This window comes from Lactuca virosa, chromosome 6 (assembly GCF_052849685.1).
Source record: "Lactuca virosa cultivar CGN04683 chromosome 6, Lactuca_virosa_CGN04683_v6, whole genome shotgun sequence".
Classification (NCBI taxonomy): Eukaryota; Viridiplantae; Streptophyta; class Magnoliopsida; order Asterales; family Asteraceae; genus Lactuca; species Lactuca virosa.
In genome coordinates this window covers 202,643,712-202,667,046 of record NC_136431.1, presented here as the reverse complement: position 1 = coordinate 202,667,046, position 23,335 = coordinate 202,643,712, and the positions used below count along the sequence as shown (strand labels likewise).

The 23,335-nt window shown below is 38.3% G+C and overlaps 2 protein-coding genes across 2 annotated transcripts; one reads left to right on the top strand and one right to left on the bottom strand.

Annotated features, from left to right (window-relative positions):
* Window positions 1-9,825: 9,825 nt before the first annotated feature.
* LOC145119437 (uncharacterized) lies at window positions 9,826-13,525 on the top strand. The gene is made up of 7 exons (XM_079055103.1): window positions 9,826-10,081; window positions 10,539-10,686; window positions 10,792-10,949; window positions 11,030-11,131; window positions 11,230-11,353; window positions 11,569-11,606; window positions 11,737-13,525. Exons 1-7 carry the CDS (start codon window positions 10,079-10,081, stop codon window positions 13,450-13,452), a joined length of 2,289 nt encoding a protein of 762 aa, XP_078911229.1. The 5' UTR covers window positions 9,826-10,078; the 3' UTR covers window positions 13,453-13,525.
* Window positions 13,526-14,403: 878 nt separating this feature from the next.
* Window positions 14,404-18,862, bottom strand: LOC145122226 (uncharacterized). Its single transcript, XM_079057863.1, has 4 exons — window positions 18,483-18,862; window positions 15,037-15,105; window positions 14,595-14,954; window positions 14,404-14,454 (listed from the first exon to the last, which is right to left on the bottom strand). Exons 1-4 carry the CDS (start codon window positions 18,780-18,782, stop codon window positions 14,404-14,406), a joined length of 780 nt encoding a protein of 259 aa, XP_078913989.1. The 5' UTR covers window positions 18,783-18,862.
* Window positions 18,863-23,335: the final 4,473 nt, after the last annotated feature.

Sequence of the window (23,335 nt, the reverse complement as noted above, 5' to 3'; positions counted from 1 at the left end):
GGGCAGAAGCTGGTCAGCTGTGCAGACTCAATGTCTGCAATCCATCGTCTGGCAGCAATGGGGTCCTTCGCCCCATGGAAATCTGGCGCACCACTGCCCCTGAAGTCCTTAAAGGACAGCGTGCGAGATCCTGACTGGCCAGATGCCATGTCACTCCTGAACGCCCTGAGGCGGTCCTCCATCAGCTCAACTATCCCTTCCTTGACCGACCCGAAAATGATGGGGGTCGACTCAAGGATGCCTCTGGTGATCTCTGACGCGATGAACTCGCGTAGCCTCTCATCTACTGGCTCGGAACCTGATCCCGAACCCGATCCCTCTCCTGAACTGCCAACTGCTGGCCTCGGACGTAGTACCACCATTCTGCAATACATAACGACAACCGTCAGTGATACTGATACCTCTTGATGGATCACATCTACTACAAGTTCCCTGGTCTTGCCTCAGCCTTCCTCGATTCAAGTACGGATCCTCTGCTTTCAGTAGTACCGGCCCATACTACCTTCCACATCTATCCGTACTTTCCTCAAGAACCGCCTCGACTCCACCAAGTCCCTTCCACTACTACTGCTGATCTCATGCTAATGTCGTCCTAGGCTTGCCCTAAGTAATCACCGACCCACTCTCCGCCATCAGCTGCATAAGAAGTCCCTGTTTTCTTCCCCTAACTAGCTCGCGGATACTATTACATATTACTCAGACTAGATAATTATTCGAATGAGGGATCCTACCCTACAACGGTTGAACTCAAACAAGAGCTGCGAAATAGAGCTAGACCCAACCTTCTGAAATTATTTAGTCCTTGCAATAAGCAACTTAACATATTCGTTTACTAGTTAGTGAAAGACAACTAGAACTCCTAAAAGCACAGAGCAAGCAGCATTCGGGCATCGAGTACCCATAATCAAGTATATACTACTCTGGCTATCATACCCACTAATCTGTACTAGCATGCAGTTCTCAATAAGCTGGTACACATATATCAGGCACATAAGGCATCCTTCCTAGATCCTTAGTCCTAATCTAGCATGCTGTTCTACTGAAACTGAGACTGGTAATCATAACATAAACTTGTATGGGTACTTTGGGGAATACTTACTTGAGCTCGGCCGGTCGCGCACATCACACACTTGTTCTTTCTCAAAAACTCTTCTGTCTTATTCCTTAGAAAACCATTTTCTAAAAAAAATTCTTTTGATCCCTCGATTTGAGTCCAGACACCCCCGAAGGTGTGTCCGAATCCCTCAAAACAGGGCTCTGTACCAACTTGTAACAACCCAATTTTCGCGTCCAAAAATTTCATTTTTAAATCAATACTTTGGAAAACATTTGTGAATAAGCATCGTTTGATCATATCATTTCGTAAACATATATCGTGTCTGAAAACCAAAACATAAAACAACCATAATGTCAGAGTACAAAATCCCAGAATATCTCATGGTGCGGAAGACAATGTGCGTGTATGATGTGCCGCTACCGCGCCAGCTCCTTCCCCTTCGATGAAGAGGTACCTGAAAACAAAACTGTAAACTGTAAGCACGAAGCTTAGTGAGTTCCCCCATCGTACCACATACCATACAAATATAGTCAGGCATATCTGGGTGCCCGACCTACCCCTTCGGTCCTTTCGACCGGATACTGCCTAGCATATCTGGGTGCTGGCCTCCCCTTCGGTCCTTTCGACCGGATACTGCCTAGCATATCTGGGTGCTGGCCTCCCCTTCGGTCCTTTCGACCGGATAACGCCTAGCATATCTGGGTGCTGGCCTCCCCTTCGGTCCTTTCGACCGGATGCTGGGGACTATTTCACCCCTCTACTACTACCACATAACATGTATCACATAATCACATTCTATCTAACATGACTGGGCATGACTACCCCTTCGGCCCTGTCGACCGGTGATCTCGGGGACTATCTCCCCTACAGCTACTAGCATATAACATATCATACTAGCACATAACATATCAGGTAATAGCAAACCTAGATGATATCAAAAAGACCATCATCTAACATACGTCTCCTACTGGTGGGCCAGCATTGTGGCCTTAGACCCACCGCTACTGGAAGGTAACTCACCTTGAACGAGTAACTGCTGATAATCTGTGCGGGAAACCTCCGTCCGCTGCTGCTCCAGAATTCCTCCGGCTACAATCCCCATAAACACTTAGTTAGAACTGATATCTACTCTTAGGGTAAAATGTCCATTTTACCCCTAACCAAGTCCAAGTCAAAAGTCAACTTCTAGTTGACCGGACTCGCCGAGTTGGGCCGTCAACTCGTCGAGTCCCTCACCCTTTACTTGTCCTCATCCATGACCCCACTCGTCGAGTTGGGCCGTCAACTCGACGAGTTCTTCTCTCATATGAACATTACATGAAAACTCATCCGACTCGCCGAGTTGATGAACAACTCGTCGAGTTCACCTTCATCTGATGAACAAGTTCTGTCCATGACTCGAAGAGTTGATGAACAACTCGTCGAGTTCATCTTCATCCTTAAGAAGATTGCCTTGGACTCGCCGAGTCTGTTCTAGCACTCGCCGAGTCCCATGAACTCCAGGTCTAAATCACGTCCAATGCATAGGGTAACTCTTTCTGTCCGGTTACAAACCTTCTAACACTCAACTGGGTCCCTTTGACCCTCAACAGATATAGGGCTCAAAGCCTCGGACTCGTCGAGTCCAAGAATGGACTCGCCGAGTTGGTCACGTCCACACTCTAAATCTTTGATTTCTGATGTACAACCTTTGATCAAAAGATAGATCCAAGCTTCTATAATCGATCTAGCACGTAAAGTTACAAACTTTACGTGCTTGCATGGGACTTTGAGCTCAAAAAGACATAAAACAAGCTCCTATAGTGCATGGGACCTTTCATGGGTGCAAAAGCAACCCAAATCTGCCTAGTGACTCCTTTAATGATGTGATTCAGAAGCTTAAACCCCCAACCATGTTTGCAAACATGGTTGGCCACCAAAAATGGCTTATAAAAGCCCTAAATCTTCCCAAAAAGGGATCTAACAAATGAAAGAGCAAGGTTACAGCTTTTTACCTTCAATGAACTGTAGAAGGTGCACAAACTCGGGTTCCCTTGGTCTTTACTTGCTTCCTCAAGCCTTTCTCCTTCCTTCTTAAGATCACAAGCACCAAAATCCACCAACAAGGCTTAGATTGCTTCAATAACGGCTAGGGTTTCAATGAGAGGTGTTTGGGAGCATAAAGGGGCGATGGAGGCTGCATAAGGTCGTTTAAATAGGGTGCAAACCCTTGGATTAGGGTTTTTGTCCAGACATCGTCTACTCGCCGAGTCCGGGACCCGACTCGTCGAGTCCATCACTTAAATCTCGCGCTCCGTCCCGCTTCTACTCGGCGAGTTGGTCCTTCAACTCGCAGAGTCCCAGGCCAAAAATGCAAAATATTTAAAGAATTAATAAAAAGAATACGTACCAAGAACCAGGTGCTATAAATCTCCCCCACTTATTTTAGACTTCGTCCTCGAAGTCTGCTGCTCGTTCCTGAAACAGCTCGGGGTAATGCTCCATCATCTCGTCCACCGGCTCCCAAGTCCACCGGCTCCCAAGTCCACTCCAACTACCACCAAAATCTAACACACACGCCCACAACATATCTTCCAGAGTCTGGATGGTCCGCTCGCTCTGGCCATCCGGCTGCGGGTGAAAGGCGGTGCTGAAATACAGACGAGTACCCAACTCGTCGTGGAATTTCTTCCAAAACCTGGAAGTGAACCGAACATCCCTGTCAGAAATCACGGAGACCGGCACCCCGTGTCGTACCACCACCTCCCTGATATAGATATCGGCTAATTTCTCGGCCGAGATGCTCTCCTGAATCGGGATAAAGTGGGCGCTCTTGGTCAACCGATCCACGATGACCCATATGGAATCCACTCCCCGTGCGGTCCTGGGAAGCTTGGTGATGAAATCCATAGTAATATCTTCCCACTTCTACAGGGGAATATCCAATGGCTGCATCTTGCCGTGTGGCCTCTGGTGCTCGGCCTTGACCTTCCTGCAGGTCAAGCACCGCTCCACATACCATGCTACATCCCGCTTCATGCAGGGCCACCAATAATCAAGACGAAGATCCCTATACATCTTCGTCGCCCCGGGATGAATGGAGAATCGGGATTTGTGCGCCTCCTCCATCAGAACCCGGCGCACGCCTCCGAGGTATGGAACCCACACCCTACGGTGTAATGTCAATAATCCCCTGCACAGTATATGCATCATTCTTTTTCTCAATCCCTCTAAAACTTCAGTTAGTCATATGTTTCACCCTCTGCGTGATTGGAAGAGATCCGACCTGGGTGTATAGCATATGCATTCTAAATCTATCTTCTCTCTTAATAATTGTCTGCTCACCCGATGTAAGGAGTATTCTGGAAGTCCTTGATTACTGGAGCATATTCAGGAAGCGGGAAACATGTTCTGATACAACTAAAACTGAACACTTACAGATTGTCTGTAAATCTCGCAGCTCAATTTAGGTGGACAACAATATCTTTGGTCGTCGTCAGCTGAATGGTCCTTAAGGAATATTATCTAGGAACTTAGGATCACATTGTCTTGTCACTTATAGTATGTCCTAATTTTGTCACAATCTCTCGTGTTTAAGTGGACCACAATACCGGCGATTGACCAGATCTATTCATGAAGGGAGAGGTACTGAACGGATAAAGGCTGTTTAAAAACTTTGATCCCAAATCACTCTTAAAGTTAGATATCATTTTATTTTTGTTAAATTTGTTCATAGTTTTCTTCTAATTTAAATATTAGGGGAGAATTAAAAATTAAAAAAAAAAACAAAAACAAAAATCAGAAAATTAAAAATCCAAAAATAGTGTTATTTCTGTTTTATTTCTTTTTCAGAAAATATGAAAAATCCAAAAATATTGTGTGCTAAATTTTTCTTTTAGTTTTGTTTTGTCTTGAATAGTGAATTCAGGTGAAGATGAAACTCATGGAAGTTTGTGTCGAAGATTTCTGAGCCAAGGCTTCATCCGTGATCATCGAAGAATTCTCATTCGAAGGAGCAAGAAATGAAGATTATTCTTTCGACATTCAATCTTTCAACCCCAGAAGCAAGGTGAAGCTGAAATTGAAGATTATATGACGGATAGCATTGAAGCCTCCTCAATCAGTCTGCTGCTATCTTGAACCTGCTGAAGTGATCCAGAAGATTAGTTCTCTCTGATATTCTCTCTGAAGATTCTCAAACTGAAAGCGCTATCTTTCAAGAATCAGTACGTCAAGCCTCCTCACCCAATGTGCGTTCAATGCCAAATTCTGAAGAAATGCCCAACTGCTCAAGATGAAGTCAATTATTGAAGATGCATCATGTTCATCTTGAAGCTGTGAAGAATTCGAAGATAAAAGCTGAAGCCAAGCTCCCAATGAAGATTGACAAGAAAAGCCAGCTACTTTTTAAGGGGGAGCTTGTTGGGTCATTTAAGAAAAGAAAAGAAAGCTATAAACCAAGGGGGAGATTGTTGGGTCAAAAATATGGTTTATACTTTGCTTTTCTAAGCATTTATTGTTTTTATTATTTGGGCCAAAAATAGTATAGGATTAATTGTAGCTTGGACCGAGCATTGGATTATTTGTATTTTGGGCTTGGCCTTAGGTCCATATATATATATATATATATATATATATATATATATATATATATATATATATATATATATAGGGTGAGGAGTGCATGTGAAGGATGAACACTAGAGGAGCTTAAGTGTGTGCATTTGAAGGTGTTCTAGAGAGAGAAACTAGAGAGAAGAACAAGTGTGTGTTAGTGTGTGTGAATCTTGTATCCGGATCTTCATTCATATCAATACATACAAGATTCATCATCTTCTTCTTCTCCTTCTCTTCTATTTGATCTGACATCATCCGTTTGATTGAGATTCCGCACCATCAAACGGATCTGATTGATACACAAGCAGATTAGGGACTTACAACATATTTGATCTTGGATTATATCAGAAGATGAGAACAAGGAGAAAACCATTGAACAAACCAACATCTCCTTGAACTCTGAATCTGTTGCTTCGAACTTAGCTGTTTCTGATCAACCTGCTGTTGAGAAATACAGGCCACCAATTCCAGCGAAACAGAGTGCCTCCTGCAACTGTGCGTGTGGGAAAAGCAAGAGACAAGGCAAAGATACGCCACCAGGGACAGGAAGAAACTACTTCACAGTGAAGAAAAAGACTTGTTTTCACTGTGGAACACCTGGACACATTGCCCGAAACTGTCCAAATCGCGCATACGTTCCCTACTACGCACATGGATGGCAAAACGCGCCAAGAGGGAGATACTTCAAAAGAAACCCCTCAAGGTCACGTTCAGACAATGATGACTGGAATGCGCAGAAGAGCAATAATCAAACTCCAAAGGCCAAGAATCAAACCTACAAGGCCAAGAATCCGAATCCCAAGGGCAAGAAGGGAATGTCGGCCAAGAAGCCAAATCCAAGAGATGCTCCCGTGAAGCCAAAATCAAAGTTATCTCAACGGCCGACATCAAGATCAAAAGCAAGTACTGAGCCACCCATCAAATCGAAAAAGAAATGGGTTAAACTCAACTACAAATGGGTTCCAAAGGCTCACTCTTCCAAATCAACTAATGACTCTAATATTTCTTCATCTTCTGTTTGTGATAAACAGGATATGTCATGGGAGAGAGTATCGTGCAAGGATGAAAAAGGTCGACTCAGTTTCAAAATGGACTGGGTTCCAAAGACCAACTAATCCCGCTCTGTGTCGGAGCAGCTATGGAGGCATATCATCAGACTTCGGTTTGTTGGTAGTAGCTGTTCCAGGCACATGATAAGGGACATCTCTCAACTGTACAACACTCAAAACATTATTTGAGAGTATGTGTCCTTTGCGGGAAGGGAAGAAAGGAAGGGATCACAAATGGGGTTAGTGCTTAATGACATGAAGAATTTTCGGATCTGTTCTGAGATTACGCGTGCTGCTCTCAGACCTTCTGGATGCAAATTCGATCGGTGACTTACGGTTTGAGTTTTCCTCTCTATATTCCTGAGTTTTTCTTAAGCTGATTCGCTTTAAAGACTAATTTTTGTTTTAGGATAGTTTAAATTTGTGCATTTACTTTCGTTTCTCTCCTATGCACAAATTTAGGGGGAGAAATAAAAACAAAACAAAAATTAGAAAATTTTAGAAAATCCAAAAACATTAGAAAATCAGAAAATCAAAAAACAAATATGTTGATTATGGAATATGCTTGAGGGAGATGTTTTGGGAAGTGATATAATCATGTGATAACAGGCAATCTGAATCTGTGTAAGGGACTGGATCTGAATTGTCTAGGCTCTGTGTTCGATGCGCTGGTAGGCACGAGAGATTAAAATGGACTTGACTAGGCATTAATGAACTTAAGGAATCTAGAGACTTGAAAAATCTTGACCTAGATAGATCCATTTAGCCTGACAATATGACGCTCATATAGGTTGAGCAGGGAGATATACATGATAATCCACCGGTCACATTAAAGTAATCCGTATCTAGAACTGTGGTTTAACTCTTCCTCGATGTACAGACTTTGTTCTTAATTCCAGTATTGATGGGGCGACTGGGGAATTCCGATAAAGTAGGTCTGTAGAAAATTATTTTCTTGCTTTCCTTCTGTTAGTCATATGTTGCCTCCTCTGCGTGATTGAAATACATCCGACCTGGACTGCAACATATGCAATTCTATTTCTCTGCATCTTCTATCTATGCAATTCTTTCTATCTGTTAGCCATATACTGTCTCCTTTGCGTGACTCACAATCCGACCTGGTACACAGTATATGCATCATTCTTTTTCTCAATCCCTCTAAAACTTCAGTTAGTCATATGTTTCACCCTCTGCGTGATTGGAAGAGATCCGACCTGGGTGTATAGCATATGCATTCTAAATCTATCTTCTCTCTTAATAATTGTCTGCTCACCCGATGTAAGGAGTATTCTGGAAGTCCTTGATTACTGGAGCATATCAGGAAGCGGGAAACATGTTCTGATACAACTAAAACTGAACACTTACAGATTGTCTGTAGATCTCGCTGCTCAATTTAGGTGGACAACAATATCTTTGGTCGTCGCCAGCTGAATGGTCCTTAAGGAATATTATCTAGGAACTTAGGATCACATTGTCTTGTCACTTATAGTATGTCCTAATTTTGTCACAATCTCTCGTGTTTAACTGGACCACAATACCGGCGATTGACCAGATCTATTCATGAAGGGAGAGGTACTGATAAACGGATAAAGGCTGTCTAAAAACTTTGATCCCAAATCACTCTTAAAGTTAGATATCATTTTATTTTTGTTAAATTTGTTCATAGTTTTCTTCTAATTTAAATATTAAGGGATAATTAAAAATTAAAAAAAAAAAACCAATAAAAATCAGAAAATTAAAAATCCAAAAATAGTGTTATTTCTGTTTTATTTCTTTTTCAGAAAATATGAAAAATCCAAAAATATTGTGTGCTAAGTTTTCTTTTAGTTTTGTTTTGTCTTGAAAAGTGAATTCAGGTGAAGATGAAACTCATGGAGTTTGTGTCGAAGATTTCTGAGCCAAGGCTTCATCCGTGAGCATCGAAGAATTCTCATTCGAAGGAGCAAGAAATGAAGATTATTCTTTCGACATTCAATCTTTCAACCCCAGAAGCAAGGTGAAGCTGCACTTGAAGATTAGGTGACGGATTGCATTGAAGCCTCCTCAATCAGTCTGCTGCTATCTTGAACCTGCTGAAGTGATCCAGAAGATTTATTCTCTCTGATGTTCTCTCTGAAGATTCTCAAGCTGAAAGTACTATCTTTTAAGAATCAGTACATCAAGCCTCCTCACCCAATGTGCGTTTAATGCCAACTTCTGAAGAAAAGCTCAAGTGCTCAAGATGAAGTCATTCATTGAAGATAAATGTTGGAGCCAAGCTCTCGATGAAGATTAACAAGAAAAGCCAGCTACTTTTTAGGGGGAGCTTGTTGGATCATTTAAGAAAAGAAAAGAAAGCTATAAACCAAGGGGGGAGATTGTTGGGTCAAAAATATGGTTTATACTTTGCTTTTCTAAGCATTTATTGTTTTTATTATTTGGGCCAAAAATAGTATAGGATTAATTGTAGCTTGGACCGAGCATTGGATTATTTGTATTTTGGGCTTGGCCTTAGGTCCATATATATATATATATATAGGGTGAGGAGTGCATGTGAAGGATGAACACTAGAGGAGCTTAAGTGTGTGCATTTGAAGGTGTTCTAGAGAGAGAAAGTAGAGAGAAGAACAAGTGTGTGTTAGTGTGTGTGAATCTTGTATCCGGATCTTCATTCATATCAATACATACAAGATTCATCATCTTCTTCTTCTCCTTCTCTTCTATTTGATCTGACATCATCCGTTTGATTGAGATTCCGCACCATCAAACGGATCTGATTGATACACAAGCAGATTAGGGACTTACAATTGAGTAGGAGGATATGTAAGAACAAAAAGTAAGAAGATATTTAATTTCTCTAAAATAAAATAAAAATAAAAATAAACATGGAAACAAAATAGGATAAACCGATATTAAATTAACTTAATATCCGTTTGGGAGAGCTTTTGCATCTTTTTATTGACTTTTTAGGAAAGTCAAGAACTCTATTTTTTAAAAAGTTAACATTCTTTTTTTCCTTTTTTTCGCCTAATATTTACCAAATATTTTTTTAATTTTGTTGGTTTTTTGAAGAGTACATGAGTTAATAAGTCTTTCCACACCCAAACACCTACTTATTAACCCTATATAATAAATACACGATTTCATTTCATTCTCAAACACTCAAACACATACCAGATTAACAGGCAGCTTACAAATTCAAGAAGGTTCTTTTTCCTAAAAAATCTCCGATGTCTGCCTATCATCGCCGCTTACCATATCCAATTTCCGGCAACATTTATACAGATTATACTTTCTCGGTGACCGTATAAACTCAATTCTAATCTGTATATGTATTTTTGCTGAGCAACATTTCCCCCCTTCCTACAGCTCAACCGAACGGAAGCTATCCGCTTAAATGGTGAGTTCCGACTTCAATTTTCTAAAGTTTGATTCAATTTTATGCTTTTACAGTAATTGATTTCTTCCGATCGCTATTGAATTTCCCAAGTTTGCGTTTCGTATATATAGCTTAAGCCTCAGTGAAGGTTTTGAAGTAATATTGCGAACCTAAACTTGTGTATTCATGTTTGCCTTCGAAAACTTTCTGTGGACATCTTCATAGTGATAATTGCCACTTCAAGGATCATTAATCGGATAAAAATTTAATCACTTGATTGAAGTACATCAGACAATTTAATTTATTCTGGATAATCAGTGCTTTCAGCAACTAAATTCGATGATTGTGTCTTACGAACATCAGAGAATCATGATCAGAAATCATAATCATAATCAGCAAAGCACTTTTGCTCCATATCAATAACAAATTACATGATCATACACATGATTTAGTAATGTGACTATTGTCAAATTTTTAGGGCACACAAATGGTGGACAGTAACATGTTAGCATTCATAGAGAATGAAGTGATGCCTCTTCATGAAGTAATAAACGCTATAAAAATAGTGAAGAATGAAGCAGTTGAAAAGATCAATCCTTTACTCATCGCTCATGCTTCATCACTAAGTACCTTTCTCATTTCACCTTTCAGTAAACTCGTATAGATTATTCATTCCCATTTACCTCTTTAAACTTTATTATAACTTATGTTAATGAGTAATACTGTAATAGATTCTTTGCAAATGGACTCATCTTCTGTGGATTTCATCATATCCATGGGTACATCACAAGATTTTCCTGGGGATAATTTGATTGGGGAATTTTCACGGGTTTTAAAGCCTGGTGGAGAAATCTTTATTCATCAAAGTTTTGATGCTGCCAAAAAGAATGTAAAACATTTGTCTTCTTCCCAAAAGTGAAACTAATCTAGGCTTTGTGTATCAATTAATCACTGTTAACTGTTTTTCAGACAACATCTTCCCTTGGGCGCAAGTTATTGGTTGCAGGGTTTTCAAATATTGAGGTGGTTCAGATGGCAGAGGTGCTGTCCGAAGGTCTCCAGTCTTTTGGGGTAAGCAAAACTTCAAAGAAATCAATAGGCCACCATTTGTGAGACCCAAAATTATATTTTTTATAAAACTTTGAAATTGTTAAATTTATCGTCAACAGGTCAAGGGAAGGAAGCCTTCTTGGAAGGTTTTACCAAAAGTTGAGGTTGTTGATGAAATGGATGTTATAGATGAAGATAGTCTCTTATCTGAAGAGGATTTGAAGAAGTCCCAACTCCCAACAAGTAAAGACATATTCAAGTTTTTATATATGATCCGAGTGGTTTGATTGAGATATGTGTGTGTCACTATAATATCTAAATGGGTTAATGTCATAAATGGGTAACGAACTATTTTGGATTAAATGTGAAGCAAATATGTAAACTACACTTCAGTAGTAACAACAAAAATAAAAGAATCTTATGAACAAAAAATCAATAATTGTTTATATTTTTTGCAGGTGGAGATTTTGAAGTTGGAAGCACACCAAAAATCAGTGTATGTTATTTAGTTACATCACTAATTACAAAAATGCCATTGAATTTTTCGCTGTTAGTTATTTATCAGATAAAAATATGATCTATAATATCCTACAACGATTTTTTTTTTTTTTCATTTTGAAATGCAGAGTATATTAGGTGATGCTTTTCATCAAAATGTTCGGCTTATTAGTTCAAACATACCGTCGTCCAAAAATGTTTCCCTTCTCGATTCCTCACAACCACCACGCTCCCTACAATTTGAAACCATCCGTTTTCCTACAAACACTGCGTGTGATCCTACTAAAACTTCACAAAACCAATCTCCTGCATCTCAACCCCAATCAGCCGATGATGATGACACATCTCTACTTGTTAAGAGCTCTAAAAGAAAGAGCTCTGAAAAAACCGCAAATCCTAATCGTACGGGTCCTGCTCCCGCTCAAACATGGTCTACGGCCGAGGAAGCCGCATTGGTAACTGCGTGGATCGACATCTCAGAGGAGATCGGTGCAAGCGGTAATTATGTTGGTCCTTTTTGGAACCGTATTTTGAAACATTTTTATAACGCAATGGATCGTTATGACTATCGTACACACCACCAACTTAATTCAAAATGGAGGGACATAAATCGGAAGGTGATGAAATTCAATGACATCTACAACAACTTGTTAAATGAACGCGGAAGTGATCATAGTGAAGCCGACATTTTGAGAGCAGCGCTCGAACAATACCGATCGGAACATAATGGGGTAGCGTTTAGCTATGCATCCGCTTGGGATGCTTTTAAAAAATCCCGAAAATGGTTGACGGTGTATGGGAAGAATCATACAAATGGTTTGAAACGAACCAAGATATCCGACTCGAATGATTATACGACATCGCCCGTTGACCTCGACGAAGAGGACGACCCACCCGTACCCGTACCCGAACCATCCCGACCGGTTAAGAGCTCCAAAAGAAAGAGCGATAAAAATATCGCCAATAATGTTGGTACCGGTCCTTCTAACGGTCAAGCATGGACTACGGTCGAGGAAGCCGCACTGGCAACTGCATGGGTCGACATCTCGGAGGAGGACGGTTCAACCGGTAACGCGCAAACTGTTGGTCCGTTTTGGAAGCGCGTGTTGAAACATTTTCACAATGCAATGGGTCGTGATAACTACCGTACAAACCACCAACTTAGCTCAAAATGGAGGGACGTAAACCAAAAGGTGGCGAAGTTTAACGACATCTACAACAACTTGTTAAATCAACGTGGAAGTGATCATAGTGAAGCCGACATTTTGAGGGCGGCGCTAGACGAATACCGATCGGAACATAACGGGGCAACGTTTAACCATGGATCCGCTTGGGATGTTCTTAAAAAATCCAAAAAGTGGGTGACGGCGTCTGTGGTGGATCATACAAGTGGTCCGAAACAAACCAAGACATCTGACTCGAATGATTATACAACATCATCGGATGCATGTTGTCTTGTTGACATCAACGATGAGGATGATGAGATTGAGCCAGCGGATGACGAGATTGAGCCTGAAGAACCTCGACGCCCGACCGGGAGGGGTAAAGGAAACAGAGCTTCATCGTCAACTTTATCGGGCTCCGGTATGGATGAGAAAATAGATCGATTAGCAGATAAGTTGGAGAAATTTACCTCGACTTATGACCTACACTTGGAATTGGAAAAAGAAAAAATTCGCATAAAGGAAAAAGCACGGGAGGAGAAAATCCGTGCAAAAAATGAAGCACGTGAGGTTGAAGATTTTAAAATCTTAACGGCGAAGATTGATCATCTAACCGGACCTTCTCTTCAAGCAACTCTAGCATTGAAGGATAAAATAGCGAAAAGATATGGTTTTGAGTAATGTTTTTTTCTTTATTTTCATGTACTCTTATATATTTTAGTTTTAGTTGATGAAAATTTTTAATTATCGTTAATTTTGTATTTGTATTTTTTTTCTTTGTATTAGTTAGTTAAAGGTTTTAAAATTAATAACTGTTATTTGTATTAAAAAGAAATGTTATTTGTATTAAAAAGAAATGGAATGTCAAAAATGGGTAAGACACATTCAAAGATGTAGTGAAAGATGAATGAGGAAAGTGGTGTTGCGTTGAATTGGCTATGAAAAATGAAAGATGTGTATATCATTAGTGGATGATTAAAAATTTAAAAAAAAATGAAAAATTATGTATATCATATTATCATGTACCTTAGATGCAATAGATAAAGGCCTTTCGAATTGGGCCAAAAGGTAAAAGTTGCTTCATGATATCAGCCTACTAAATACACTTCCTCCTTACGAACAATATTTTATGTAATGTCATTAATCAATTAGTCAATTGATCTTTTGCATTTTTAAGTTTTTTACATTTTCTCAATATTATGTACTAGGATACGAAATTTGGGAATTTGATGTTCTTTTGTAGGTGAATTTATCTCAAAATTTTTTTGCTACTGACATTTTAGACCCAAAAGAGAGCATATTTACGGATGTACCCGTGATGTCATGTTACTTCACTTGCTTGAATTTTTGTAGGAAATGGCCTCATGGATACAAAATGAGAAATTTGATCATTTTATAAGCCTTAAATAACTTACACTAGGTTTTTTAACATCCCAACAAAATTATCAGGAAGTAGTTCATGATAAATTAACTATTTTCTATTCTATTTGGTGTTAAACTGTTAATGCAACCCACGGATGCTATTAGCCTATTATAGATATTTGTTATATTATAAATATCCATTTTGTCAATCTATCTTGAAAAGCTATATTCTTGTAGTATTCCTATTCCCCCAAAAAAATATGCATTTTTCTATATACCAACTCCAACTCCCATCAAGCTATACTCACTCACTTTTAGATTCTAACAAAAAAAAAAAAAAAACAAACAAATTGTTAGCCTTACCAATGAATAATATTTATAAACATTTAATACCACAATTTAGAATAATTCAATGGAAGCGAATAAAACATTTTTTTTAACTGAAAATAAGATAGACTTACAGGTGATAAGAGACCAATCAGGGATCCGCTGTTTTGTTTTCTGAACGAGTAGAAAAAGTTGATGTTGCCAGCTGTCAACGTCATAATCTTCGTCCTTGTCGAGTATAGCGTACAATCTCTTTGATTTGATATCATAAACCTTTTGAACAATAAAACCAGGATACTGTTCACAACTCGGGATCTTCTTATTTGATGGAACAAAATGCACACAACACTTGTGCATAACGGACTCTGCAAGAAACTCAATCTCCTCAAAACTATAAAAAAAAGTTCTCTTTCTTCCCCCGGTTTTGCAAATTCAGGCCGATAAAAACTTTGTCCGGTCACAATAATCCTTCCATCTCTTGTTTCACTAATATCCTGAGTTATGAGCTATTAATAATTTTCACCATGGTTTTAACTTATAAGTCAATAATTTTGAACTTGGAGTGTGTGTAAGTACCTTAATTATAGCCACTGAGGGCTTAATGTAGATGTTATGTTCTTCGGGACTTATAAGCACGGTAACCTCCTGCACACTCGAACAAAAAAAAAATTGTTTTACTGTTTGTTACATTGGATTGGACGAGACTATACTACATAAAAAGGTCTTCATGTCATTGTTAGGAACCGGACCGGGTACACGCAGCGGAAACACACTATCACACACACAAACTCACGAAAATAAAGCAAGAAGAACACAAGGATTTTACGTGGTTCGGATTCGGTGCAAATCCTACGTTCACGGGCTGAAACTAGAGAATTTTATTAAAACTCACAAGATTACAATTGGCTTGACATTCTACACTTGATGTTCTCTCAAGTTTTTGCACACCAAAATATGCAAAACATACATGCATATATATAGGTGAATGTTTGCCATGTGAAAACAGAAAGAGTTGTAACCAAATTTAAAGTCTACCAACTTCAAGTTTGAACATGTTGAATGCACCACTTATTTTCCAACTTTCAGTTTGAATTTGATTCTTTTATTTCACATGCATAGCCACATGTTTTCAACCTTTCATATTTTACCTAACAATCTCCCACTTGAAAGTTTGAACAACATGGTCCGTCTCTGTCATCCAACTCCAGTAATCTTAAAACAACCAAGTCTTCCAAGCCTCCAGTTCCTAAGAACAAGCTAAACTTAGTCCCATTTCTCTAATTGCAGCCGCCCCTCATCTTCAAGTACTAGAAGGGCCAGTTGAAGCTCCCACTAGCTCCAACTCAGTCGTGGCTAATCCCACCACCGACTCATCCTCTGTCTCAACCGGTTTGGACACTCCACCAGATCCAGAGATACACCGAGGACCACTAACACTCTCCAAACTTTGCAAACTTCCAACAAGAGAGAATTTTCCAGTCTTAGTCTTCAAAACCCAACGGCTCTTTGTAACTGTACCCGGAACACACCCCGTGCTCCCACTGTCACAGAATCCCCTGAATGGTTTAGAATTTCCGACTCGTTCAACTAACATCCCCTTGGCTCAAGAATTCATGTTTGCAAAATGAACTCTCTTAGCAGTAGATTTAGCGAACCAGATTTTGTTTTGCTTAATCGGGATGGTCATACTTCCCTCAGCAGGTACCTCAACCATATATAATGACCCACGCTTCATACCTTGAGCAATCACCGAATTACCATTGACCAACATCCATTTACCACCACCAAACCTTACTTCCAGTCCTTGTTTATCCAGCTGACCAACAGAAATCAATTTCTTCTTCAGCTCCGGAATCACCCTGACATCCTTCAGGCTCCATGTAGTTCCCAATGAAGTAACCAAATCAAATATCTCCCATGCCCGTTACCTGAAGCATCTCGTCATTTGCCAAACGTACCTTTCCAAAATATCCTTCTTTTAGATTCACCATCGTTTCCCCGTTGTCCATGGCGTGAAACGAAGCCCCTGAATCCATGACCCAAGAGTCTACAGAACTTTCCATATTGAGTATCAGTGCATCATCCTCAGACACACTCTCAGCACCAGCAATGTTTAATTCTTTCTTTGGACATTGACTCTTAACATGTCCCACCTCCTGGCAGTTCCAGCACTTCACATTCTTCCTAGTTCTAGATGAACTTCTTCCCCGACTCCCACTGCTTCCACTATTCCTGCTATTCCCTCTCCCTCTTCCGATATTTAATAACTCAGAAGAAGAAGATCCACCTTGATTCTTGCGTCTGATATCTTCGCCAAGAACCAAATCTCTAACCCCTTCAAAAGTCATACCACTGGTCCCCACGGAACTCGTAACAGCAGTAACTGTTCCGGACCAGCTATCAGGTAGAGAAGCTAGTAGCAGTGATGCTTGAGTCTCGTTATCAAATTTAATTCCCACAGATGATAATCTGGACATAATTGAATTTAGATTGTTAATGTGAACCGTAACTGAGCCTTCCTCATTCATCCTTGTAGTGAACAACTCCTTCATCAAGAACACCTTGTTAGCCGCCGATGGTTTCTCATACATATTTGATAGAGCCTCCATCATACCACGCGCCGTGGTTTCATTCATGATGTTGAAAGCAACGCTCTTCGTCAACGACAATGTAATAACCGCCTTGGCTTTCTTGTCCTTTGAGTTCCACGCATCTTCAAAAGCTTTTTCCATTTTCTCCGGTTTGTCTCCGAGTACCATGTCCAAGTCTTTCTGACATAGCAATGCTTCTAATTGCATTTTCCACCAGCTAAAATCAGAACCATTGAACTTCTCGATTACCACCTTGTCTTCAGCCATTATGACAAACAAGATACAAATCAGGTACACTCGTGCGTGATAAAAAAAACGATCGTACCCTCCAAAACCTCGCTAACCAGGCTCTGATACCAGTTGTTAGGAACCGGACCGGGTACACGCAGCGGAAACACACTATCACACACACACAAACTCACGAAAATAAAGCAAGAAGAACACAAGGATTTTACGTGGTTCAGATTCGGTGCAAATCCTACGTCCACGGGCTGCAACTAGAGAATTTTATTAAAACTCACAAGATTACAATTGGCTTGACATTCTGCACTTGATGTTCTCTCAAGTTTTTGCACACCAAAATATGCAAAACATACATGCATATATATAGGTGAATGTTTGCCATGTGAAAACAGAAAGAGTTGTAACCAAATTTAAAGTCTACCAACTTCAAGTTTGAACATGTTGAATGCACCACTTATTTTCAACTTTCAGTTTGAATTTGATTCTTTTATTTCACATGCATAGCCACATGTTTTCAACCTTTCATATTTTACCTAACAGTCATGTTCCTTATTTTTGGATGTAGCTAAATTTAATAATTTATCTTATTAATAACCTTTTTTTAGTCTAATAAATATCAAATACAATTTTCATATTATTTTGGTAATACAAGACTTGTAAAAAAAAATCTAGATTTTGATTGATTTAACTTGCAAACCAACCAAAATAAGTGTTTCCACATATAGGGCTGCAATATAAAAGATTGAGTTATTATTTTTTTTTTGTTTAAGAAAACATGTTTATCAATGAAAAAATACTATCGGTTGATATAAAAGGTGCCACAAATTTACACGATTAAGGAAAGTAAATGGATAGGTAACAGAAATCTGATATTCCAGTTATGGCCTATTATATCACGATCACTTTTGATTCCTTTCATTCTAACAGTCGATCTCCGGCGATGGTGGTTTTTGATTCATCAATGTCATCGATCACCGGAGATAACTGCAAAATGTTGATCTGAAGATCAAATAGGTTAATTATGTCTCAGATTCAGGTTAAAAAGTTTGTTGTCTGTGAAATTATTTGAGTTCAAACTGGTAAAAATGAATTTTTTCAGCTACATAAGAAATCAAACACGAAAATGGAGGTTTTGGGCTGTGAAATCAAACTAGCTTGTTAGGCAAATAATAAATGATAATGACTTACGAGTTCGTAAGAGACGCCATCAACTTCGAACCCTTTGAAATGGTTCCTTCTTGATTCTCCTTCTCCAGAAACCCTAACCACATTTCCGATTGGCTTCGTGTCCTGTCTAACTCCTTCTTCATCATCATCATCGTCATTCTTGTCGGTTATTTCTTGCAATGAAACGTGGTTTACTTCTTCATCTTCGTCTTCGTAAATGATCATTTTACTGTTACTCCCCGATTTCTTAGCTCCGATCACCAATGGCGGTGGTGGTGCAGATGAAGAGTCACCGGAGAACAAAGACAACCTGTCCTTCATGGATCTCTGCCTGACCACAGTCTGTACTCAGTGACAGTGTATGACTGAAGGTGGTGTGGACAGGGGAAGGGTATATTTAGTAGGAAATGTCTAACATTTCCCATTGTTGTTTCAGGTTTGGACTTTGTAAAATTTATTTGACCAAATTAAATAATAATAATAATAATAATAATAATAATAATAATAATAATTAAGATTTTCCCATGATGTCCAATATTCTTGACCTTCTATTTATTTATTTTTATTATTTTTTTTAAAGAACGTTCGAATTATTAAAAAAAAAAAAAAGCCTAATGGTATCAAAATTGATGAAATGTGGCCATCAACTAAAGACAAAAAAATATAGATTTAGATGTATAAAGTTGTATAGTTGTTTTAAAAGAAATCCATTCCAAAACCTTTTTTTTTCCTATAAACAATTCAATTAATTTTGAAATTTGTAGAGAAAAAAAGTTCATTAAATTGCTTAGATTTTGAATTGATAGATTTTTTTCAAATTAAATATAAGTTTTTATAAATCAAAAGTCCATTTTATAGGTAAAGAGAGTAGTCCCTGGATACATAAATATGTTAGGCTAGCTGGAGTGGACTCGGGGAAGCTCGGCAAATGCAGATATATATTTGGGGAACACACTCCCCTAACTCGGCATGCCAAGTCGGGAGAGTTAACTCGGAAACTGGGTGTAGATGAGAGATAGTGTAATTGATTTTTTACCACTTTCAAAAAATACATCAGTTTTTAAAATATAACCGTTTTTCTTTTTAAAATTTTAAATTTCAAATCATTCAACAACTACTATAAATACCGGTAAGATTATTCATTTTCCACCACATTCAAACCTTCTTTATTCATCTTTCCCAACATTCTTTATTTTCTACCATCTTCATCTCTCAAAATGGCTCATATTTGGAGTATGGATCAAGAGATAATTTTGGCTCTTGTTTGTGTCGATTAAGTGAAGATCCAAATCACATCAACTTCGTAGATGGGTCTCCTTCTGGAGAAGAATCACCCAACGCTACAACCTCGAAGTAGGTGAAGGGCGTCACCAAAGTAAAGATCAATTCTTCGCCAAATGGAGAAAAGCACAGTGGCAGTAAAGTTGTTTCACAGTGGTAGTATATTTTCACATTGTGTTTTGTAGGGTGAGACGTGATGCAGTAAATAGTAAAAATGATGGAATGTTGTGAGCCAATTCTCTTCAAACTTTCCATGCAGAAAGTAACAAACATTCCGGTTAAAAAGAGTTTTGGAAAGTTGGGAGGAGATCTAGCAAATGGCGTCAATATGTCGAATGAATTTGTCTTGTGTTTTATTTTATTTTCAAGTTTGTTTTAATGTTTCCTATGTTTTGATTTCAAGTGTCTTGTTTTTTTAATTTTAATTTGAGCTAGGTGTAATACCCGTGTATTACACGAGTTGATTAAAAAAGATTAAATATTAAAATGTAAACATTAAGTATTTTTTTAAATAGAATTTTGAAATAAGGAATTAAGAAACCTATTAATTACAATTATTATCACATTTATTACATTTAATACTTTACATAAATAAATATATAAGTATTATGTGACATTTTAATTTAAAATTCGAAAAAACCCAGAAATTGACATGTGGATATTATTTATTTCAAAAATATAATAAAATGACAAGTGTCCAAACTCATGAGAGATTGACACGTGGCAAAATAAATCTTCATTTATTATAGTTGATTTGTTGTGTTTTATTTAATTTCAAATGTACTTGTCTTTTTTAATTTTACCCCCCCCCCCCTAAATGGCAAGCTTTTGAAGATATGTGACATGAAGCTGATGTGGTAGGAAAAAGAGTGATAAAAGTGGCACGACTCCTTCTAACCTTATCGATCATTTATCTTCAATAGTGATTACATGTTTATATAATAGACTGTTTAGTTGAAATATAGGTTCGTATTAGAATAAATGAAGTTAATCATTAGTTTATATGTTCAACCAATTTGAGAAAAGTTATACTATGTTTTCAATCGGTAATTTTTTCAATCCTGGGTTTCTAGGCCTAAGTTACTCAATCCTCACATTCGTTCCATATCCATGATGGAGGCTATCAAGATTGAAGCACCCTTCACACTATACGAGGTCAAGGCTATTGTTTGGGCATGTGGTGGAGAAAAGGCCCCGGGGCCAGATTCATGTTCAAGTTTATTAAAAACTATTGGGATACAATTTGTGATGATGTTATGAGATTTGTGAGGCACTTTGAGGAATTTGGCACACTTGGACGTGGTTGTAACTCCTCATTTATCACACTCGCACCCAAAGTTAAAGACCCCTCCACACTCAATGAATATCGCCCTATCAGCCCTGATTGGTTGCTTATATAAAATATGGTTAATTAATGTCATTGTAGGCTAACCAACTTTCGAGTTTTGTTTTAAAAGGTTCATCATATATTTTTTTGTAGTACAAGTCCTTAAACTTAGAACTAACCTATTAAAAAGGGCATTGAATTTCATTTTCTCCGGTTTCACCGGTTAAATCTGGATTATGTGGCATTTTTAATTTTTGAGTAATAAAAAGAATCTCTCTCTCTCTCTCTCATTAGGCCTTAAATAAAAAGAATCTCTCTCTCTCTCTCTCTCTCTCTCTCTCTCTCTCTCTCGAAAGCAATTCACTCTTTCCGAAGAAATCCCAAACCCACTGCCATCATGGGATCTTGTACCTCACAGTCCGTTCAAGGGGACGTCTTTTGACGAATAGATGGGAATCAAGGCTTCCGTTTGACAAAAACTCGTAGACGAGCAAGATTTGTGTTTGGTCATGACACCGACCGATGAATTGAACCAAGTTTCGATACCTAAAACTGATAATGATCTTCACTTCGGTTATGTACTCTTTCTTTCCATGTCTCGAACCTTGTGAAATTTTCTTCACAACTACCACCATGCGATCAGAAGATAAGTAGCCCTTGTAAACACACTTGAATCCTCCCTCCCCTAACTTCCAATCATTAAAGATGTTGGTAGCCAAAGTGAGTTCGCATCTTTGAATTTCACATGATCGGTTATACACAATGGTATGGATGATAAAGCAAAATAAACAAAAATACATATGATAAGCATTCCATTGTTCCATTGATAAAGCATGTATGTAAACAACATTTAATTTATCCAGAATATTTCCCTGGTTTCCCAAGATTTAAGCATGCTGCAAGTGATCGTTATCCAAATAAACAAACATAAATTATCTCTATACAGATGATTTATCAACACCTCATTCTAAAAAGGTCTCATATGATTTATCTGGTTTCCCAAGATTTAAGCATGCTGCAAGTGATCGTTATCCAAATAAACAAACATAAATTATCTCTATACAGATGATTTATCAACACCTCATTCTAAAAAGGTCTCATATGATTTATCCTTATGCTTATGTTCTCTATATCAGTCTAAACGTAAAACCAATGCAAACGAACATAGATTATCTCTACACAAAGACGAGTATTGATTAATAGCTATAAAGTTGATTTTTTTCTCATCATAGGTGAAGTTTTAAGAAAGGTTGATCGACTACTTTGTAAGGAAGGTATATTCTTTGGATCTTTGCATATTCAAAATGACCTATAATCATCAAAGGGGTCGCTTCATACAAGCTGTAGGTTACATAATTCAAATTCAATCTATGAAATTGGAGGAAAAGATCAACTACAAATGAACACAATCATAAACTAAAAACAAAAGCCTAACTAAAATCAACCATAATATCCACATATGAGAAATAAAATGACCGATTTGACATTTTTGGATGTTGGTGACGAGCTGATGGCAAGGAATATTGGAGGCTAGAGATGAAGAATATGTGGGATGAGAGGAAACGAGAAAAAAAAGTGCGGCCAAAGTGAGTACACTTAAAGAAAATATTATGGTCTTGCGCCTCTTTCAAGATCGTCGTTTATGGATGTCAAAGCAACTATAGCGCCACAACATGCTTAACATTTGGGTGGTAACATTGCATGAAACCCATGTATAGACCTGGCAATCTGTGTCTGTGTGTCGTGTATTCGTGTCAGACACGAATTTACACGACACGAATTTGCTAAACACAAACACGACACGAATTATAAAACGTGTTTGGGGTATTAAACACGAACACGACACGTAAAAAAATCGTGTGACACGTGACACGACATGAATAGACACGTTTTTTATCCGTGTTACACGTAAACACGAATAAACACATTTTTAATGGCTTTTTTTAAGCTAGGGCTATAAACTAATTATTGAATTTTACGCAAATGTTCCCTAATATATTATAAATATAAAATTTAACCCTAAAGTATATATGTGTATAAACGTGTTTATACGTATTTGTACGTGTCACGTGTCAACACGAATTTGTATCGTGTCTTATACGTGTCTAAATAGGTAAATTCGTGTTTGACACGTGTAAGACACGAAACACGAATTTAAAATACGTGTCAGACACGAATAAACACGAAACACGATTTTCTAAAACACCTACACGGAAAACTCGTATCGTGTTCGTGTCGTGTTAATCGTGTCGTGTGTCAAATTGCC